General features: G+C 45.7%; 1 protein-coding gene across 1 annotated transcript in view; it reads left to right on the forward strand.

Annotated features, from left to right (window-relative positions):
• EIF3F (eukaryotic translation initiation factor 3 subunit F) overlaps window positions 1–22,455 on the forward strand; it is a 616,919-nt gene that overhangs the window by 294,999 nt on the left and 299,465 nt on the right. The window contains exon 5 of the mRNA XM_044059140.1: window positions 17,563–17,654. Within this exon, the coding sequence (XP_043915075.1) occupies window positions 17,563–17,654 (92 nt within the window). The remainder of the gene's footprint in view (window positions 1–17,562; window positions 17,655–22,455) is intronic.

Below are 22,455 nucleotides of genomic sequence, written 5' to 3' on the forward strand. Positions count from 1 at the left end.
TCTAACTTCACTGAGGTATACCATCAACAAAAAGGAATTGCATCTGGTACCCAGCCAAAAGATTGTATTCATGGGAGCAAGCTTGAACACAACTTCTCAGATGGCATTCCTCACTCCAGAAAAGCAGATTTATTTGACAAACTACTTTGATCTACTGGCCACCCAAACCCAGCTATCTGCAAGAAAAGTACTGCAAGCCCTAGGGTTCATGGCCTGTTGTGTTCTACTAAATCCATATGCAAGACTGCATATGAGGAAACTTCAGTGGTACTTAAAAAGTCTGTCAACATTCTCAGTACCTGGAAACAATGATTCCTGTCATTCCTTGCCCAAGGACAGAGTTCCTTTGGTGGGCAGAGGTCTGCTACCACAACAAGGGATTCCCTTTCACTCAATCCCCCGCCGTCCAAACCTTAACGTACACATCAGACTATGCATGGGGGGTTCACATGGCAGGAAAATGCATTAAAGGCAAATGGAGCCCAAAACAAATGCACCTGCCTATCAAAACAAAAAAGTTAGCTGTACAGAATGTACTGACAACCTTCAAATGCCTTATTCTTCCAGGGCAACTATTGATAGACGGACAATGCCACAGTTACTTAGTATATAAACAAGCAGGGTGGAACCCATTCCTACTCACTCTGCAGGTTAGCCATCGCTCTGTGGAACACAGGCTTGTGCAACTGCAAGCTCAATTCTTGCCATGCAAACTAAACTCACTGGCAGATGACTTGAGCAGAAATCTAATGGACCCACACGAGTGGAAACTAGAACCCAAATCATTTAAGCTTCTGATCCACAGGTGGGGGGGACACCAGAGGTGGACCTCTGTTTTCCCACAGAACTATCAATTGAGCAAATATTGCAGCAGAACTCCCCACAGCCAAGCATGGAAAGTAGATGGCCCTGTCCTTTATATGGGAAAACCTTGGTCTATGCCTCCCCCCTGCCCCTCCTCTCAAAGGTTCTACTAAAGATCAAACAGGACAAGCCAAGGACAATCCTGATTGCACCAGACTTGGCCACAACAGCACTGGTACCCACTTTTGCACAGTCTGACAGTAGTGCCACCATGGCACCTGCCTCAGACCCCTTCCCTGCTGTCCAGGAGAGCCAGATTTTGCATCCTCAGCTGCAAACCTTGAACCTAGCAGCCTGGCTCATCCCCTGAACACATCACCAGCAACCCTCAGTAAACAGGTGCTGGATGTCATCCTTGAGGCAAGGAGGCCTAGTACTAGGAAATCCTTTGCAGAAAAGTGGAATCCTATTCAGAAAAGTGGAGACGGTACTATTCTTGGAGCGTGTCTCAGGGAATGGACACATCCATGGCCAGCTTATCTCCAATACTAAATTACCTAACAGAACTGCTCCACAAAGGCCTATCTTTCTCTTCAATAAAGATTTGTGCCTCTGCCATCTCCGCTCATTTCAGCTCATTACAATACTGAGCCACTCCTGTCACGCTTTGGTCAAGAACCCCCAGGAGAGCTCCCACTCCAGCTTGGGACCGTAAGGGACTGTAACTTTATACTGGGGAAGCTCACACTTCCTCCCTTTGAACCTGCTGCTACAGCAGAGTTAAAATTCCTCCCTTCAAAAACTGCCTTCTAGCCATCACTTCAGCAAGAAGAGTGACTGAATTGCAGGCCCTTATGGCCGTGGAACCCTTCATTATCTTCCATGCGGACAGGGTTTTCCTCGGGACTAACCCATCATTTATGCCCAAGGTGGTATCTAGTGTGGTTTTAAACCAATCCTTTCATTTGCCAACCTTTTTCCCTAATCCTCAGAATAAAGGAGAGAGGATCCTGCACTCCCTGGACGTGTACAGACAGTTTAGGTTCTACCTGGAAAGGACTAAACCGTTCAGAAAATCTGACCAGCTGCTTGTCAGCTTTGCTACAGGGGCAGAGGACAAGGCCATTCCAAAGCAAACCATTTCTAAATGGATAGCTCACTGCATCCATTTCATTCCACTAGAGCTACCTCAACCTCTACAGCATTTCTCAGGGGAGTCCCTACCCAGGGACATCCTGGAAGCTGCAACCTGGAGTTCTGTACACACTTTCACCAAGCATTACCACTTGCCTATCTTTTCTAATTCCAGAGCTGGATTTGCCACTGCAGTCTTACAAGGCCTGCTAGCAAGCCCTAATGCTTATTGACTGCCTCCACCCTTCCTCAGCTTTGGGAATCAACCCAAGTGTGATGACTGCAACAGTGAAACACGAAGAACATAGTACAGTTGTGTACACTTAGCATAAATATAGGTGTTGGTGTATTGCAGTTTTGGTTACCCTCCCTCTGGCCCCCTGACTCCTATACAGTCTACCTATCCTTTTTCTGGCCATATCTTATACCAATGGTGTTTACTTTTTTACTGGGAGTGTTCCACACCATGTAATTGCTTCCAATTTTGGGGGCTCCTGACATCTGGGGCAAGAAAAACTGATGTAATGGTGTATGCTGCATGCTTTATACCCATGGCAACCTGACGTCATGGAAGAAGCGACAGCATCTGACGCAGAAATCCCAAGACTCTGGTATTCGGGCCAACTGAGGGCTATCTGCAGGCAGATAATCCAAGTGTGATGACAGCAACAGTGAATACACTAACATCTACATTTATGGGAAGTGTACACGACTGTATTTTCAAGATGCTCACCTTGCAAACCTCATTTCCCCTGATGTTCATCGTGTTACCCTGCTGCAGTCATCACACTTGGGTTATCCTGTCGTCAGGCGGTCCTGCAGTCTGCCTGAATTCCGAAGTCTTGTTCCGGCGTCGGTTGCTGTCGCTCCTTCCCTGACGTCAGTGCCCCAGGGGTATATGAGGCATCCGACGCCATTTTCTTCAGTCTTTCTTGCCGCGCGGTGCCCGAAGCAGAAGCAGTTCGCAAGTGCCGGTCGGCCGACACCTGAGATTTTCGAATCGAATTTCAGTCCGAAGTCTTCAAAGCTAAGTACCCCATTGGGGAACCTTTTCTTGCCTCATTCCGATGTCGGAAAAAGTTAACAATTGCATTTCTTGTGGGAAGCAAATACCTCATAAGGACTTTCATTCTTATTGTATACCTTGCCTAGGCCCAGACCATGATGTCACTGGTTGTCGGTTTTGTGCTAGGTAGGAAATTTAAATTACACTATGCCGTCAGAGCAACCGGCTACCGGCGTGCATAAAAAACGCAAAGATACAGGCAGCCTAGATCCAAGCCAGACTCCGAGGCCTCAGCTGCGCTGGTTGCCGGCTCTCCGGTTTTCAGTGAGGTGCCTACGCAGCCCCTGGCGACCGCAGAATTGGAACCCCAGACCGCTTTGGATTCTCAGAGTTCTAGGCCGACGCAGCCATTTTCTTTAGGCCCTACCGACAACATTGCAGATGGAGAAACCGGTGCTGTGGAAACACCTCCGGTTACAGAAGGTGTCTTCAGACTACTCTCACCATAAAATCTTATGCTAAGCTTAAGACTCTAAAACCAAAAAGACTGCACATCAGTCTCCAGTTCAAGGCCCCATGCCTAAGAAACAGATGCTTAAAATGGCTGAAGATTTGATTTCTTTAATCAGGGGTTCCCAACCCCCCCAGACGAAAGGCCTAGACAAGATGAGGATTATGCCTCCTCTGATCAAGTGTCTATTTCCTCAGGCTCCTCTGAGGAACAGGATTACTCCTTTCCCCCTTATGAAGATACTGATGATTCCATTCCCTCAGATTCTCCCCCTGAAGTCTATTCCTTTGGGGAAACCTTACATACCATGTGGGAACATTTCCACTGGGAAGGTTAGGACTACTCCGACTCAAAGAAAAGGCTCCGAGAGTTTATTTTACTCCCCCAGCACACACCGCTGTCTATCCCTCCAGTTTTAGACATTGTGGATGATGTTTTCTTAGAATGTAGTCTAAATCCAGATTCTCTGCCTCCTGCTCCAGCCAAACCAGATAGATATTAAGAGTGCCTGACCCTCTCAAATTCCTTTACAAAAGCCCTGTTGCTGACCCAGAGACAATCTCCCAGGGTCTCAAAGGGGCTAAGGCTTCTATGGCTAAAAATCCTGTACCCTCTGAAAGGGACTCCAGAGCACTAGATAGGTGGGGGAAGAAGGTTTACACCTCAGCTACTCTAGCTATGAGAGCACTAAATTGTCAATTTCACATGCTGAAATACCAGCAATTCCTAATGTCGCAAATAAAACAAAAGAGCACGCACCCTCAACAGTCTGAATTCAAGGAAATGCAGGATCTGTTGCATGCAGCTGAACAGGTGGGCAAACCTACTTTACAGTGTGGATTTGATTCCTTGGAAGCTTCCTGTAGAGCAGCTGTTACTGGGTCTGTTATACGTAGGCATGCTTGGTTAAAGGAACAAACTCTGCCTGATCATGTTAAAGCAAAGTTACTAGATGCACCCTTACAGCAGGATGTCTTATTTGGGGTTAAAGCAGAAGAGGTTTTAAAGAAAATAGAGGATAAGGCAAAATCTATGCAGACTGTCAAAGATTTCTTACAGGTACAACCCCCACGCTTCAGCAGAAATTGGCCAACAAAAAATTGGTCCTCTCCAGCTTCGGACAGACCACAGAGGGGTAAATACAGATGCCCAAGGGGCAGAGGACAAGCACAAATCCCTTACAAACCTCGCCAGTGGGGCACTGCAACACAGAAGGGAGGAGAAGACAGGCTCCAAACTACTAGAAGACAAACAATGACTTAAACCTCAAACTGCCAAGCAAAAATCTCTTGGCAGCTCCCTTGGGAGGAAAATTAGCATTTTTTTATAGACAACTGGTGCATCGTCACAAAGGACAAATGGGTCCTAGACATTCTCACAAGGATACAGATTCCATTTCCATACCTTGCCAAGGATAAAAGGAATGCCAAACTTGCCACAAAATCAATGGGCAGAGGCACAAAAACAAATTACAGCTCTCATGGACATGAGCCATTCGACTGGTACCAACATAAGAGCAAGGCCAAGGATTTTTCTAGTCCCCAGAAAGGACAATGCTTGGAGACCCATTCTGGACCTTTCAATTCTAAACACCTTCTTGCAAGTACCCAAATTCAAGATGCTAACACTACAGCAGCTTCTTCCCATATTGGGCAAGAAAGCTTGGCTAGTAACGGACCTCAAGGAGGCATACCTGCATGTCCCTATCGGACAAAATTGCAGAAGATACCTCCGTTTCTTTGCAGGTTCAACCCATTACCAATTCTCTGCACTGCCCTTTGGCTTATCTGCTGCACCCAGGGTCTTTACAAAATGCCTGGCACCAAATGCCTGGCACCAGTAATTGCATACTGCAGACAGAGGAATTCAAATATACCCATACCTGGACGACTGCCTCATCCAAGCAGAAAGCAAGGACATTCTCTTACATCTGACTTTTGTAAAACACCTAAGTTGCCTAGGGTACACAGTAAACAAAAAAATCAAAACTAGTGCCCTCACAAAATGACATTCCTGGGTGCCAGCTTGAATACAACGGCCCAGATGGATTATCTGACGCCAGACAAACTACAACTAACTCAATACTTCAAAATAATGGCAACAGACCCAACTCCCTGCAAGAAAAATTCTGCAGGCCTTGGGCTTCATGGCATCTTGCATACTACTAATACCATTTGCAAAACTGCATATGAGGAAATTACAATGGTACCTGAAAAGCGTATGGACTCAACACAGCCACAGCTTGGAAACAATGATACCTCTCATTCCCTGCCTTCAACAGGAGTTTCTATGGTGGTCACAGGCATGCCACCTCAAGCGTCAGTCTTTCACTTTACCCCCAGCCAGGCAAACTATGACAACAGATGCATCGGACTATGCCTGGGGGGCACACATGGCAGGACGGTGCATTCAAGGCATATGGACTGCAGATCAAAGGAATCTGCACATCAATCAAAAAGAAATGCTAGCTGTACAGAATGCTCTGACAGCCTTCAAGGACCACTTACATCCAGGACAGCTTATAATAAGGACAGACAACACCACAGTAATGTGGTACATAAACAAGGGGGTACACACTCCTACCCTCTATGCAGGCAAGCAATGACCTTGTGGAACACAGCACTGGCTTACCAAGTTCAATTACAAGCTGCCAGGAAAAAAGAACACATTGGCAGACGACCTAAGCAGAAACCTCATGGATCCCCACGAGTGGAAACTGGATCCACAAGTATTTGCACTGATAACTCAAAAATGGGGGCGCCCAGACAGACCTGTTTGCCAACCCCCAAAACTATCAGCTGTCAAAATTTTGCACAAGGACATTTCACCAACAAGCTTGGAAAGTGGACGCACTCTCAGTTGGAAAATGCTGACAGTATATGCCTTTCCTCCATTGCCCCTTCTCACAAAGGTGCTGCTGAAAGTCAGGATGGAGAGACCTCGAATGATACTCATTGCCCCGGACTGGCCACGCCAGCACTGGTACCCACTACTAAGGAACATGGCCCAGGGCCCACCATGGATTTTACCACAAATTCCTCATCTACTCACACAGCAAGGCAGTCAGATTCTACACAGCCAGCTCAAACCCTTAAAATTTGGCTGCATGGCAAATCACCTAAGCAACCAGCTAGCCCCTCTTTTACAAGCTGTTATTGATGTTATTCTGGAGGCCAGGAGGCCCAGCACCAGGAAAGCCTACTCAGACAAATGGAAAAGATTTTGCACCTGGAACCAAGCTAAAGCCCAAAATACCCTTCAGCCGGACATGCCTCAGATTCTACAATATTTAACTGAGATGTTACACAAAGGACTTTCTTTTTAATCTATTAAAATCCACGCCTCAGCTATTTCAGCTCACTACAACACGGATCCTCCCTTATTTTCACATCCACTTCTAAGGCAGTATCTCAGAGGGGCAAAAAACATTAGGCCTCCCAGGAGAGCGCCAACACCAACTTGGTACCTAAATTTTGTTCTGGAAAAACTTCTGCCACCTTTTGAGCCAGCTTTCTCAGCTGACTTAAAGTTTATATCATGGAAGACTGCCCTGCTGCTAGCAATTACTTCAGCCAGAAGAGTCTCAGAGCTACAGGCACTAATGACAGTAGAGCCTTTCCTCATTTTTCATCAAGACAGAGTTTCTCTACGAACTAACCCCTCCTTTATGCTAAAGGTGGTATCCAGTGTGGCTCTAAATCAAACCATCCACTTACCACCTTCTTTCCAAATCCACAGAACAAAGGAGAAAGACTCCTGCATTCCTTGGACATTCACAGGCAACTACGTTACTACTTGGATAAAACTAAGGCTTTCAGAATATCTGACCAACTTTTTGTATCCTATGTTACAGCATCACAAGGAAAGGCTATCTCAAAACAGACCATTTCCAACTGGATAGGACATTGCATACGTTTTTGCTACACCCATCATGGATAACCAGTTCCTGCTAGCATAAGGCCCCACTCCACCAGGGCAGCAGCTAAATCTACAGCCTTCCTCAGGGGGGTGCCAACCAAGGATATTCTGGAAGCTGCAACTTGGAGTTCAGTACACACCTTCACCAAACACTATCACTTACCACTTTACTAGAGCTGGCTTCGCCACTGCAGTTTTGCAGGGCCTTCTAGCCTCCTCTAACCCTGTTTGACTCCACCTCCCATCCTTAGCTTTGGGATTTTACCCAAGTGTGATGACTGCAGCAAGGTAACACGAACATAGTACAGTTTTGTACCTACCATAAATGTAGATGTTAGAGTGTATACCCTGCTGCAGTCCAGGTTACCCTCCCTCCATCCCCTCTGACCTAACTAAAACCTTTCAATACCTTAAAATCTGATGCATCCTTTGTGGTGTATTTGCTTATAGCTGGAGGGATGTTTTGTTTGTGCTAAGCTTTTATTATTGGTACTATCAACTGACCATCTTTCGGGGGGGCACTTGACATCTGAGGCAAGAAAAACTGAAGAAAATGGCGTCTGATGCCTCTTGTATACCCCCTGGCACACTGACTTCGGGCAAGAAGCGACAGCAACTGACGCCGGACCAAGACTTTGGAATTCAGGCCGATTGCGGGACCGCCTGACGACAGGATAACCCAAGTGTGATGACTGCAGCAGTGTATACACTCTAACATCTACATTTATGGTAGGTACAAAACTTTTTTTGCCTCAAGCCTTTATGGTCTCAATAGACACAGGATGCATCTTCATGGTTCTTATCCACCCAGCTACAGGAAACATCAGATTCTGTGTAGCCTCTGGACACTATCAATTCTCAGCCTTGCCCTTTGGACTCTCTGCCTCCCCAAGTGTGTTCACTAAGTGCTTAGTATTAGTGGTGGCATTCTACAGACTGCAAGGCATCCAAATGTTCCCATACTTACAGTCTTCTTTTCCAAGCAGACAATCCAGAGGGTTGAGTACTGCAGGATCATAACTGCGCAACCTGCGTACTTTCCCTGGGATTCACTATAAATTACCAAAAATCAGTCCTCACTCCATCACAGGATCACGTTTTCCTGAGATGTAGCATTCAGGCTGACCTAGTGAAGGTTTCCCTCCCCATCCAGAAGGCCCAGGAGCTCACTGCCTTCTTTCAAAGCCTCATTTCCCTGTCTCACATTTCAGCCAGAACTTTTCTCAGGACCTCCAGGCATTATAGCCTCCACCATTCCAATGCGCTCTCTGGCAAAAATGCACATGAGGAAATGGCAATGGTTTCTGAAATCGGTGTGGACATAGTATGCACACCTTCAGGATTTCCAGATTCCCCTTCTTCCCTGCTGGAGTAAAGAACCTGGATTCAACTCTCTACCAACACAGGCCTCCCACTTTGTCCTCTTTCTCAAGTACAAGAAATGTACACAGATGTTTCAGAGACAGGCTGGAGAGCAGCCTTCAGTGCCATGAAACCACAAGGCACCTGGTCACCCCCACAAAGAAAAGATTGCATCAATGTAAAAGAAATGCGAGCACTACTCTTGGCACTTCAGGCCTTTCAGTCTTTCTTCACCCCAGGCCCTCAAGTTCTCACAGACATGATAGTGTTCTGGTATGTAAATAGACAAGGGGGGACCAGGCCTTGCTCCTGTGCAGGCTTGCCCTACAAGTGTGGGAGTTTGGTCAAATTGCAGGCACCCCTTCAGGCAGTGTACATATTCCCTCCAACATGAATGTTTTGGCAGACGCTTGGCACAGTCAGAAACACAACCCCACGATGGATACTTCACAGGGGCATGTTTTGAACATTGTCCACCAGTGGGGTATTCCACAAGTAGATTTCTTTGCCTCTCCCACAAACAGACAACTTCCTCAGTTGTCAGACCCTCAACCTCTGATTTGGAAAGGGAACGCTCCCCGATTTTCATGAAGAGGTATTTTCCTATGTATATTCCCTCTCCTGCCGCTCATCCTGAGAGTCCGTCTGAAGATTCTGCAGGACAGACAAAAAAAAATCTTGGTTATTCCCTTTTGGCTAAGACAGCACTGGTTCCCCTTACTCCTGCATTTAGCCAAGGGCATTTGCCACAAGTTATTCCACACAGGGGACCTACTCGCACAACACAAGGGAACCCTCATTCACCCCCACCTGTTAACTCTGCAGATGACGCTGTGGGTGATAAGGCCTTAATTCAGACCTTTTTTGGAGGATGTGCTCCGGGTACTGCAGGAGCCTGGAAACCCAATACTAGGAAATCCTATCCAAATGGAAAAGATTTAATTCTGGTGTGTCTTGCATAATATGTACCCATTGACAGTTTGTTCCCACAGTCCTGTCATACCTGTGAGTTGCTGGACGCTGAACTAACATATTCCTCAGTGAAAGGGCATGTCAGCTGTCTCTCCTGTCTCACCTCCCTTGGCTTCCAGGATTGAAGCCAAACAATGCCTGAAAGGCATCCCCCAATACTCTGCAGAAAGTTTTGCCCACTTTTGGATATACACAGCTTGGGTTTTTATCTGGACAAAACCAAGAGCATCAGGAAGCCGGACTAGCTGTTTGTTCCTCTCACCCTAGAGCCCTAGTACTCTTGTCTCTAAACAGACTATTTCCAACTGGATTTCTAAGGCGATCGCCTTCTGTGAGCCTCCCTTCCTCATTAGGGCTCACTCTACCAGAGCCATTTCCTCTTGTTGTGCCTTCTGCAAAGGATTGGACACAAATTCCATTCTGGAGGCAGCTACGTGGTCTTCATTCCATAGCTTCACCAAGCACTATAAACTGGACAGCATTTCTAAATCCAGGATTCGCTAGGGTCATTCTCCATGACTTCCTGGAAAGCTCCCCTGCCCCCCTTCCTTTCCCTCATGAGCTTTGGCATTCTCCCTCGTGTAAAGAATACTGCAACAGAATAGAGCATGGATTAGTTGTGTAAAATCTTCCTGTAACTTTAGATGTCCTCTAGCTGAAAGTGGTGACAGATTTTTCAGGCACTGGGGCCAATCTTTCTGCAATATCTTTGCTTCGTTCTAAAGCAAGTGCAACAGTTACTTGTCCCTGATCCCTCCGCCACCTTAAACACAGAGGGATGCTGTAGTCCACAATTGTTCCTAAGGCTTCCTTTATGCCTTTCCCTCTGTTTCTTCAGCAAGCTTGTAGCTGTAAAAACATTTGTCATTGCTCCCTTCTGGCCATGGCAAGCTTTGGTTCCCCTTTCTCTGATGCCCAATACATCAGTTTCATCCATATCTTTGAGTCGCCCTTCCAATCAGTCTCACTGGGAAAACGCTGAAATTAACTGCATAGTTTCTGAAATTTTAATGGCCAGGGATACCGGACTGTCTTCTCCAGTTATTCAAATTTTCTTCCTCACAGAAACAAAATATCAGAAGTTTCTTAGATTTACCATATGGGCTTTCTCCAGAGGGTTTATACCCTTTCTCTGTTCCTCTTCCATCGCTTTCTGGTTTATAATAGAATTGATTCATAAAGGATCCAGATGTCCTTCATGGATGCATCTGCAGTCATAACAAATGGGTTGTCCTGTCGTCAGGCAGCCCTTCGGTCGGCCGGATTCCAAAGTCTGGGTCCGGCTTCGGCTGATGTCGCACTTCACCCGACGTCATCTCTGCTGGTCTTCGGGTATAAAGGCATCAGCCGACGCCATTTTCCTCAGTCTTTCTTGCCGCGTGGCGCCCGAAGCAGAAGCTGTTCGCAAGTGCCGGTCGGTCAGATCCAGAGATTACTACTACCGAATACTACTTCGAAGACTTCTAAAAAGCTAAGTACCCCGTTGGGGACTCTTTCTTGCCTCAGCCGATGTCAGAAAAAGTCAATAACTGTTTAACTTGTGGGAAACCAATACCTCATAAAGATTTCCACTCTTACTGTCTGCCTTGCTTAGGCCCAGACCACGACGTAGCAGCCTGTGCTTCCTTCAACCGACGAACGCTTAGGCGTCGGTCGGAGTTTGCCGAACAGTTTTTTGGCTCAGATTTTGCGTACATTATGCCGTCGGATCCTCCGACTACCCAAATTGTTAAACGCAAAGCAAAAGACCGACACTCGCGGTCCGCGGTTTCGGCCGAAACCACAGTTAAGCAAGCCGCGAGTGTCTCTGTTTCGGCCGAAACCGAGCAAACCGGTCAATCTTCCGCCGAATCCATGACTACTACTGAGGTTCCTGCTACCTTAGTTGAATCGGCCTCAGAATTTTTGCCTACAACTGTGGTTCCTAGTGATTTATCGGACACCATCCCTTTGGATGTCTCTACCCCAGCACGTGGTGCTGCTAGGCCTCCTGCAGCCATGTCTGTTAAGGCCTTTGCCAGGGCTAAAGCAGCCAAATCTGCTAAATCAGTGCCTGTTAAGCCCCCCTCACACAGGCCCACTTCAAGTTCACAAATGCTTACTCTGGCAGAAGATTTAATATCCTTAATTAGGGGATCCCAATCTCACCCAGACAGGGCCTCTCAGCCCCCAGAAAAGAGACCTAGAGCAGAGCCCCCCGAGCCATTGTCCTCTGATTCTGCGGATGACTCAGACATTACAGACCAGCCTGAGGCTCCTTTTTCTACTTATGAAGATTCCGATGCTGAAGAATCCATTCCAGCTGCCTCTCCACCAGAGGAATTTTCCTTGGGGAAACCTTACATGCCATGAGAGAACAATTCCAATGGCAGGGACAAGATTTCTCAGATTCAAGAAAAAGGCTTAGGACTTTTCTGCACTTACCACAACATAGGCCCTTAGCTATACCTCCTGTACTGCCTGTTGTGGATGATGCATTTAATGATGTTTGCACTGCTCCTGATTCTTTACCTCCAGCCCCTGCCAAACCAGATAGATTTTACAGGGTGCCAGACACTCATCACCACCTATACAAGGCCCCACTTGCAGATCCCAAAACTATATCCCAGGGGCCTAAGGCAGTAGCCTCGACCACAGCAAAACCCTATTCCTTCTGAAAGGGAATCCAGGTCCTTAGAGAGATGGGGAAAAAAGTTTACACCTCTGCTACTCTCTCAGCTAGAGCTTTAAACTGTCAGTTTCATATGATCCAATACCAAGAGTTTATGCTTGATCAGTTAACTAAAAAACTGTCCTCTGAATCCTTAGATAAGAAATATGTATTAGAAATGGTGAATAACATCCAACAGGTTAGTAACCATTCCTTAAAATGTGGCTATTATGCACTGGAGGCTTCATTTAGATCAGCCATGACTGGCACAGTGATAAGAAGGCATGCATGGTTGAAAGAACAGGTCTTACCGGATCATGTTAAAGCAAAGCTATTAGATGCTCCTATGGATAAGGCCAGTCTATTTGGTACACCTGCCCAGCAAGTAATGAAGAAAATGGAAGAAAAGGCAAAATCTGTACAAACAGTTAGATTTCTTACAGGTTCAGCCCCCAAGGTTTAGCAGGAACTGACCTGCCAAAAATTGGTCCTTTCCTGACTCCACAAGATCCCAAAGGGGCAGGAATAGACGCTCTAGAGGCAGAAATCAATCCAGAGGAGGTGCCTACAGAGGACGACAGTGGCAAGGCAATAACCGAGGCACAGACACAACCACTGCCACTGCACCAGGACAATCACAGTGACTTGGCTCTGACACCGCCTACCAGGGAGCAAATAGCAGCACCTTTAGGCGGAAAGTTAGCCTTATTTTTGAAAAATTGGCACTATATCACAAAAGACAAGTGGATTTTGCAAACCATAGACCAAGGCTACCGGTTCCACTTCCACACCTTACCAGTACAAAGAGGAATGCCAAACCTACCTCCAAATCAAAAAATAGAAGCTCTACAGCAGATAGCGGAATTAACAAAGATGAGAGCTGTGGAAAGAGTACCAATAACAGAACAGGGCAAAGGATTCTACTCCAGACTCTTCCTAGTACCAAGTAAAGAGAAAAGTTGGAGACCTATTCTCGACCTGTCCGTCTTAAACACATACATCATTGTCCCAAAATTCAAAATGCTGACCCTACAGCAACTTCTTCCCATGCTGGGCAAGGAGTGTTGGCTGGTAACTCTAGATCTCAAGGAGGCATACCTGCACGTCCCCATTCGACCAAATTGCAGAAGATACCTCAGATTTCTTGCAGGATCAGAGCATTATCAATTCTCAGCATTGCCCTTTGGCTTATCTACTGCGCCCAGAGTATTCACAAAATGCCTGGCATCAGTAATCGCTCACTGCAGACTACAGGGAATCCAAATTTATCCGTACCTGGACGACTGCCTGTTACAAGCGGACAACAAAAGCAAGTTGACAACAGATTTACAAAGGGTCATTTACTTGCTACAAGCCCTGGGATACACAGTCAATTTACAAAAGTCAAGGCTGATACCATCCCAAACAAGAACATTCTTGGGTGAATTGGACACAGTAAAACAAATGGCATTCCTAACTGCAGAAAAACAAAAAGAACTCCCTCTTTACTTCTTGGCATTAACAAAGCAGAACAAACTAACAGCAAGAAAAGTTCTGCAGGCCTTGGGCTTCATGGCATCATGCATAATCTTGGTCCCACATGCCAGACTGCATATGAGAAAGCTACAATGGTACCTAAAGAATTTATGGTCTCAGCACAGGCACAGCTTAGAAACAGAAATCCCACTTAATCCCATGCCTAAAACAGGAGTTCCTATGGTGGGCTCAAGCATGCCAGGCAAACCCAGGCTTACCCTTCCACAACTTTCGAGCAAGCCAAACCATCAAAACGGACGCCTCAGACCTAGGATAGGGGGCGCACATGCTGGACATACAAGGATTGTGGACTCAAGACCAGCTGCACCTGCACATAAACCAAAAAGAAATGCTGGCAGTAAAACTGGCAATACAGAAATTCAGACCATTCCTCAAAGAAGGCCATTTGATGATAAGGACAGACAACACCGCAGTCATGTGGTACATCAACAAACAGGGAGGCACTCATTCATACCCCCTATGCAGAATGACTTTGGACCTTTGGAATCTGGCTCTTGGCTACAACATCCAGTTACAGGCAATATTTGTGCCGGGAAAAGAGAACACCCTAGCAGACATGTTGAGCAGAACCACCTCGGATGCTCACGAATGGATGCTACACCCGGACATCTTCAAGGCCATCACAAAGAAATGGGGAATGCCACAAATAGATCTATTCGCTTCCCCACTCAATCACCAGCTCAAAAAATTCTGCACAAGGACATTCCACCCACTTGCATGGAAGGTGGACTCTCTATCCTTCAGCTGGAAAGGCCTGACAGCATATGCATTTCCACCTCTTCCCTTGATGCACAAGGTACTACTGAAAATCAGAGGAACGTCCAAGGATAATCCTGATAGCTCCGAATTGACCAAGACAACACTGGTACCCATTACTGAGGAGCATGTCTCTGGAGAGAATGTGGTCAAATACCCCTGATGCCTTTGATAACTCAGAACAACTACAACATCATGCATCCAAACCTAAAAACCTTGCAACGGACGGCCTGGAACATCACATAGCAGCAACCAACCCAGACCTTTCCCAAAGGGTTAAAGACATTATCCTTGAAGCCCGCAGACCTTCAACAAGAAGGATCTATGCAGGAAAATGGAAAAGGTTTGTCATTTGGAGTACTGAAAAAGGAAAAGACGTGTCAAACATAGATATTGCTAACATTCTGGAGTACTTGGCAGAGCTTCTACATACAGGCCTGTCCTATTCCTCCATCAAGATACATGCATCAGGTATTTCAGCAGAATACAGCTTCGATCCACCTGTCTTTTCGCATCCTCTACTCAGGCAGTTCCTCAGAGGGATCAAGAATGTAAAACCTCCTAGGAAACCACCATTACCAGCATGGGACTTGAACTTTGTGCTAGAAAAGTTGACACTCCCTCCGTTTGAACCAGCAGCAACAGCAGATCTACAACACCTGTCATGGAAAACTGCTTTCCTACTGGCAATTACCTCAGCAAGGAGGGTTTCGGAGCTACAGGCCTTAATGGCAGTGCAACCCTTCCTGATCTTCCATCAAGATAGTGTCCATGAGAACTAATCCTACATTTATGCCTAAGGTGGTATCCAGAGTGTCTTTAAACCAGGCAATCCACCTACCTACCTTCTTTCCCAATCCACAAAACAGGGGGGAAAGACTGCTGCATACCTTGGATGTACATAGACAGTTACGCTACTACCTGGACAGAACCAAAAGTAACAGAAAAACTGACCAGCTTTTAGTAGCCAATGCAACAGGAGGGGAAGGAAAATCAATTTCCAAACAGACAGTCTCCAAATGGATAGGAAATTGCATAAGATTCTGTTACTCCTTCCATGGAAAACCAATTCCACAGAACATAAGACCTCATTCTACAAGGGCTACAGCCACTACCACAGCTTTCTTACGAGGAGTGGCAACCAAGGACATTATTGAGGCGGCTACTTGGACCTCCGTGCATACATTTGCCAAGCATTATAATTTACCTCTATACTCTAGATCCAGAGCAGGGTTTGCCACTGCTGTACTGCAAGGGATCCTAACTACACCATAATCTTTCTTCCTCCACCCCTAGTTTGGCTATGGTATTCTACCCATTTGTTATGACTGCAGATGCATCCATGAAGGACATAGTACAGTTTTGTACCTACCATAAATGTAGATGTCCGAACTGGATAGCATCTGCAGTCAGGATTACCCACCCTCCTTCCCCTCTGTGGTATTCCTAGGGTATTTACCCTCCTAATAGCTAGCTGGGGGGGGGGGGGAGTCTCTTATGGTGTATTTGTTTGTATATATGTACATACATGCTTATTTTTTGTTTGCCTTCTACTTTTTTGGAAACATTGGCATTTATCCAAAATTTAGCCTTCCAAGAGGGCAACTGGCATCTGGGGCAAGAAACACTGAGGAAAATGGCGTTGGCTGATGCCTTTATACCCGAAGACCAGCAGAGATGACGTCGGGTGAAGTGCGACATCAGCCGAAGCCGGACCCAGACTTTGGAATCCGGCCGACCGAAGGGCTGCCTGACGACAGGACAACCCATTTGTTATGACTGCAGATGCTATCCAGTTCGGACATCTACATTTATGGTAGGTACAAAACTGTACTTTTCTCAACCGTTGAGGTACAGTTAGTGGTCACTTCCAATTTTCATATGGGGTCGAATCAGTCTTCTGTTGCATCTAAAGATTTCCAAGGCCTTTCTGAGAGATGCTTTCCTTTTAAGACCCCCCTAAGTCAGTGATCTGGTTCCACTCTGGGGAGATTACCATCATGCTTTACTGCGTCTAATGTGGATCTAAAATTTCTTGCAAGATTCTCTTTGGTGGCTGTCACATCTGCAAGGAGGATTTTGGAGCTGTTAGCATTGTATAAACGTCCATGTCTTTTTTTTTTTTTTTTTTTTTTTTTTTTTAAGATGGGAATAATTTTGATAAGTCTTATCCCAAAAGTAGTCTCCGAAGCAGACTTAAATTATCAGTCTACCAGTGTTTTTCCCCACAAAGTTCTCTAGCAAAGAGAATAAAAACCCTACATTTGCTAGATGCTCAAACTTTTTTTTTATTTACACAGGACAAAGGCTGTCCGCCAGATCATTTCTTACTTGCCTTTTCAAAAGCAAAATTGTCAAGGAGCTTTAAAAGTAAGTGTCAGGTGGCTTTCAAATTGCATTGCTTTCATTTATGAAGAGACGTCACTGACTTTATATGGCAAACAAAAGCTTCATTTTTCCAGAGTGGTGGCAATCTCCAGTACTTTTGAGTAAGGTTCCCCTTGATGAGATTTGTCCTTCAGCTGCTTGGTCTACTCTTTATACCTTTTGTGTCATGCTACAAGTTGGCTGTACATTCAAGATCCCATACATCTTTTGGCTCCTCCAGGCTCTGGAATATCATTCCTTGAGTAAGTGACTTCCTGACTAGGTGAATGACGTAAAGTGAGCCGGGTGGAACACTGGAGCAGAATTTAATTTGAGGTGTGGTCCTTTTGGAGTGATAGTAGAAGAGGAAGTGCTAGCTTTTCATTACTGCATAGGGCTTTTTTGTGGATTAGCCAATGCAGAGTACATGCAGGTTATTTCTATAAACTGTAGGAATGAAATGTCTGAGCTGTGGATAACGAATGTTGTGTATATCTACTTTGTCTTGGCATTGGTCTACTCTGATTTTTTGCTTTTGATTTTCAGTGCACCGATGGGTATCCCTGGAAAGACTATGGGTGTGATGTTCACACCACTGACCGTAAAGTATGTGTACTATGACACTGAGCGAATTGGAGGTGGGTCTTATTTACATTCATTCTTTAAGTTGGTTTTGGAAAGGTTAGAAAGTGTGGGATCCATCATGTTTGATTGCAGTGGAACTCTGTTCTGTTTTAATGTATGGCTGCTGCAATAGATTTCTATTACCATATAAGGTGGTAAGTTCAGCTTAAGGGAGGCTAGGCCCAGTATAACCCTAGAGAAGCAAGGAGTAACTGCTGTTTTACAGGGAAGGGAGCAAAAAAAAAAACAAACTTCCCTTTGTCTATGACATAGGGAGACTAACACGTATGCAGCGAGACACTTTAGACTCTTCCAGGGGGCTTGCATTTCAGCGATACTTTAGGTTATGAGTGAAGAATTCCAGTGGTAATATCAGCAGATCCATGCTTCCAGAAAAGGTTTGAATAGGCTTTGACTGGGGCCTCCCATAACAGTAATTCCTCCAGTCCAAGAAGCCATCATTTACTTTGCTGTGTCTGCATTGACATATTTGCTAACCTGAATTTTTGTTTTTCTCCCACCCAACTGCTGCTGTGTTAAAGTTGGTGGCCTTTGCTGTTGCCCGCCCCTACTGTAAATTTGATCTGGGACACTCCTCCCAGTTCCATCTTATTAGCTCATTCTACCTAATACAGAGATAATTTGAGAAGGCCAGACCTCTTGGATGTTCCTTGTGTTCCTGTTGCAGTCATTACATTTGGGTAATCTGCTTGCAGGTTGCCCTCAGTCGGCCTGATTAACAAAGTCTTGGGTCCTGCGTCAGTTGCTGTCCCTTCTTTCATGACGTCCGGTAGTCAGGGGTATAAAACATGCAGCCGACGCCATTACATCAGTCTGTCTTGCCGTGCAGTGCCCGAAGCAGAAGCAGTTTGCAAGTGCCGGTCGACAGACTCCTGAAATTTTCGTTTCGGTTTCAGAACCGAAGTCTTCAACTTAAAGTGAAGTACCCCGTTGGGGAAACTTTTTCTTGCTCCTTCCCGATGTCAGTAAAAGTTACTAATTGCAAATTGCATTACTTGTGGAAAGCAAATACCTCAAAGGTTTTCATTCATACGGTATTCTTTGCCTAGGCCCTGACCATGACGTATCTTGCTGTCTGTTTTGTGCCTTATTTAATCAGCGCACTGTCCGTAGTCTGTATATTTTTGCTTCTGTAAACATTTTGGTTCTCAAGTTATCCAGAAATGTCATCGGTTAGCCATCTGACTACTGGGATTCTGAAAAAATGCAAAGTTACAGAGACAGGCCGCCAAGGTCCAAAACTCCCGACTACGCTTCTAAGCCAGTTCACTGGTACTCAGTGAGGCGCTTTCGCAGCCCCTGATACCCACTACTTCTGATTCGTAGGCCTCTACTGAGACCCATTCTGAGTCCGGTATGCAGCGAGACACTTCCAACTCTGGAACCCGCAGATGTCTCTACCTTGGATGGGTCCAGAGCCGCCGTGCAGGCACCGGCTTCTGAGGGTGTATTCAGGCCTACAGACTTGCATATTAAATCGACACCTCCATTACTAAGCCCTAAATCTCGATCCATGTCTAAAAAAAAACTACTCCCAGGCCACATGCTCAGGCCCCTATGCCTAAAAAACAAATGCTAAAAATGGCTGAAGATCTAAACTCTAATCAGGGGTAGTCAAATCCCCCCCTCCCAAGAGACCTAGGACTGAGCTTGATTATGAATCTTCTGATCAGGATTCTGTTTCTTCTGACCCTTCTGATGACCAGGATTTGTCCATACCTAATTATGAGGATTTTAATGCAGAGGATTCTATTCCCTCTGCTTCCCCTCCTGAGGATTTTTCTTTTGGGGAAACTTTACATACTTTCACTGGGAAAGCCAGGAATTTTCTGATTCAAAAGAGGCTGAGGGATTTCCTTCTACCTCAGCATAGGCCTTTGCCTATACCTCTTGTACTAGACATTGTTGATGTTTTCTCGGAATCCAGTTTGGCCCCTGATTCCCTGCCTCCTGCTCCTAGTAAACATGGCAGGAGTCCCACAAGTTCCTTTTCAAAAAGTCTCTGGATCTGCAACAGAATATTTCTCAGGGGCCCAAGGGCATTAATGCTTCTACTGCTAAAAATCCTACCCCTTCTGATAGAGACTCCAGAGTGCTTGATAGATGGGGTAAAAAGGTTTATATTTCTGCAACCTTAGCAATCAGAGGTTGAAACTGCCAATTTCATATATTAAAATATCAGCAACATGTTATTGGACTGTTTAAACAGAAAATTGTTGATTCCTGACAGTGTGGAAAATAAAGATTTACAGGACTTAATGCATTCTGCTGAACAAGTTGGAAAATATGCAATGTGCTTTTGATTCTTTAGAGGCCTCTTGCAGGGCTGCTGTTACTGGGTATGTGCTTTAAAAGGCATGCTTGGCTTAAGTAGCAATCTTTGCCTGATCATGTTAAAGCTAAATTGTTGGATGCTCCATTAAATCTGGACCGCCTGTTTGGCAACAACGCTGAAGTTCTTAAAAAGATGGAAGATAAAGCTAAATCTATGCAAACTGTTAAAGATTTTTTGCAAGTGCAACCTCCTAGATTTAGTGGGTACTGGCCTACTAAGAATTGGTTCTTTCTAGTCCCTTCCAGATTTTCTCAAGCCAAACCCAGACAGCAAACCCCCCAGGTTTCAGTCCTAGGGGACTCTCAGAACTAAGCAGTGGGGGGGCCTCCACTTCCGTATCTGGAAATAAGACACCCCTCCTATGGTAAACAGTCTGAATGACTTCCTTTTAAAATTTCCAAGCACTTATCTTTTGACCGCCCCTTTGGGGGGAATGATTGCTCTTCATGCAAAGAACTGAGAATTCATAATCCAGGGCAAATGGGTTTGTGTCCCAGGGATACAGATTTCATTTCCAAACGTTGCCAACACCAAATGGGTGGCCAAACCTGCCCCCAAATCAGTCGGCAGAGGCTCAAAAACACTTTCCCTCTTAAGCATGGGGGCTATTCAACTGGTACCAGAAGAGGAAGAGACAAGGTTTCTACTCAAGACTTTTCCTGGTACCCAGAAAAGACAATTCATGGCATCCAATCCTGGACCTGTCTACTCTAAACACCTTTCTGGAGATTCCAAAATTCAAGATGCTGACTCTTCAATTACTTCCTATGCTAGGCAAAGATGCCTGGTTGGCAGCACTAGATTTAAAAGAAGCATACCTGCACATCCCAATCAGGGGATCTTGCAGAAGATACCTACTCTTCAAAGCAGGCTGCACGCATTTATCAGATGTTCATCGTGTTACCCTGCTGCAGTCATCACACTAGGGTTCTCCTGCCATCAGGTGGTCCCGCGCTCTGCCTGAGTTCCAAAGTCTTGGTCCGGTGTCTGTTGTCGCTTCTTCCCTGACGTCAGTGCGCCAGGGGTATATGAGGCATCCAACGCCATTTTCTTTAGTCTTTCTTGCCGCGTGGTGCCCGAAGCAGTTGGCAAGTGCCGGTCGGCCGACACCTGAGATTTTCGAATCGAATTTCAGTCTGAAGTCTTCAATAAAGCTAAGTACCCAGTTGGGGAACCTTTTCTTGCCTCAGTCCGATGTCAGAAAAAGTTAACCATTGCATTTCTTGTGGGAAGCAAATACCTCATAAGGACTTCCATTCTTATTGTATTCCTTGCCTAGGCTCTCAGACCATGACGTCACATGTTGTCGGTTTAGTGCTAGGTTTAATAAACGAACTATCAGACGCCATTTTGACTTCGCACGACATTACTTTGGAAGGAAATTTTAATTATATCATGCCGTCGGAGCAGCCGACGACTGGCATGCATAAAAAAGCGCAAGGATAAGGACAGGCAGCCTAGGAACAAGCCAGACTCCGAGGCCTCTGCTGGGCCTGTCGCCGGTTCTCCGGTTTTCAGTGAGGCGCCTACGCAGCCCCTGACGACTGCAGAATTGGAACCCCAGACAGCTGCGGATTCTCAAACTGAGTGTACTAGGCCGTCACGGCCATCTTCATTGGGCCCTTCCGACACCGGAGCAGAAGGATATCCCGGTGCAGTAGAAACACCTTCGGTTGCAGAAGGTGTCTTCAGACCGACTACACTCGCATTAAATCTTATGCTAAGCTTAAAACTCCATTAAAACCAAAAGACTGTACATCAGTCTACAGTTCAAGGCCCCATGCCTAAGAAACAGATGCTTAAGATGGCTGAAGATTTGATTACTCTAATCAGGGGTTCCCATCCCCCCCAGATAAGACCTAGACAAGAGGAGGATTATGCTTCCTCTGACCAGGTTTGTTTCCTCAGATTCTTCAGTCTTCATAAGGGGGGAAAAGCGTAATCCTGTTCCTCAGATGCTGAAGACTCTCCTCAGCATCTCCCCCTGAAGACTACTCTTTTCGGGAAACTTTACATACCATGAGGGAACATTTCCACTGGGAAGGCCAGGACTACTCTGATTCTAAGAAAAGGCCCAGAGTTCCTTTTACTACCCCAGCACGGACCACTTGCTATCCCTCCAATTTTAGACATTGTGGATGATGTTTACTTGGAGTCTAGTCTAAATCCAGACTCTCTACCTCCTGCTCCAGCCAAACCAGACAGATACTACAGAGTACCCGACTCTCAAATTCCTTTTATAAAAGCCCTGTGGCTGACCCAGAAACAATTTCCCAGGGTCCCAAAGGGGCTAAAGCTTCTATGTCTAAAAATCCTGTGCTCTCTGAAAGGGATTCCAGAGCCCTAGATAGATGGGGAAAGAATGTATACACCTCAGCTACTCTGGCTATGAGAGCATTAAATTGTCAGTTTCACATGCTGAAATAGCAGTTCCTAATGTCTCAAAACAAAAAATGAGC

Source organism: Protopterus annectens, chromosome 17.part0 (genome assembly GCF_019279795.1).
Source record: "Protopterus annectens isolate FY-2018-M chromosome 17.part0, PAN1.0, whole genome shotgun sequence".
In the NCBI taxonomy this organism is placed as follows: Eukaryota; Metazoa; Chordata; order Ceratodontiformes; family Protopteridae; genus Protopterus; species Protopterus annectens.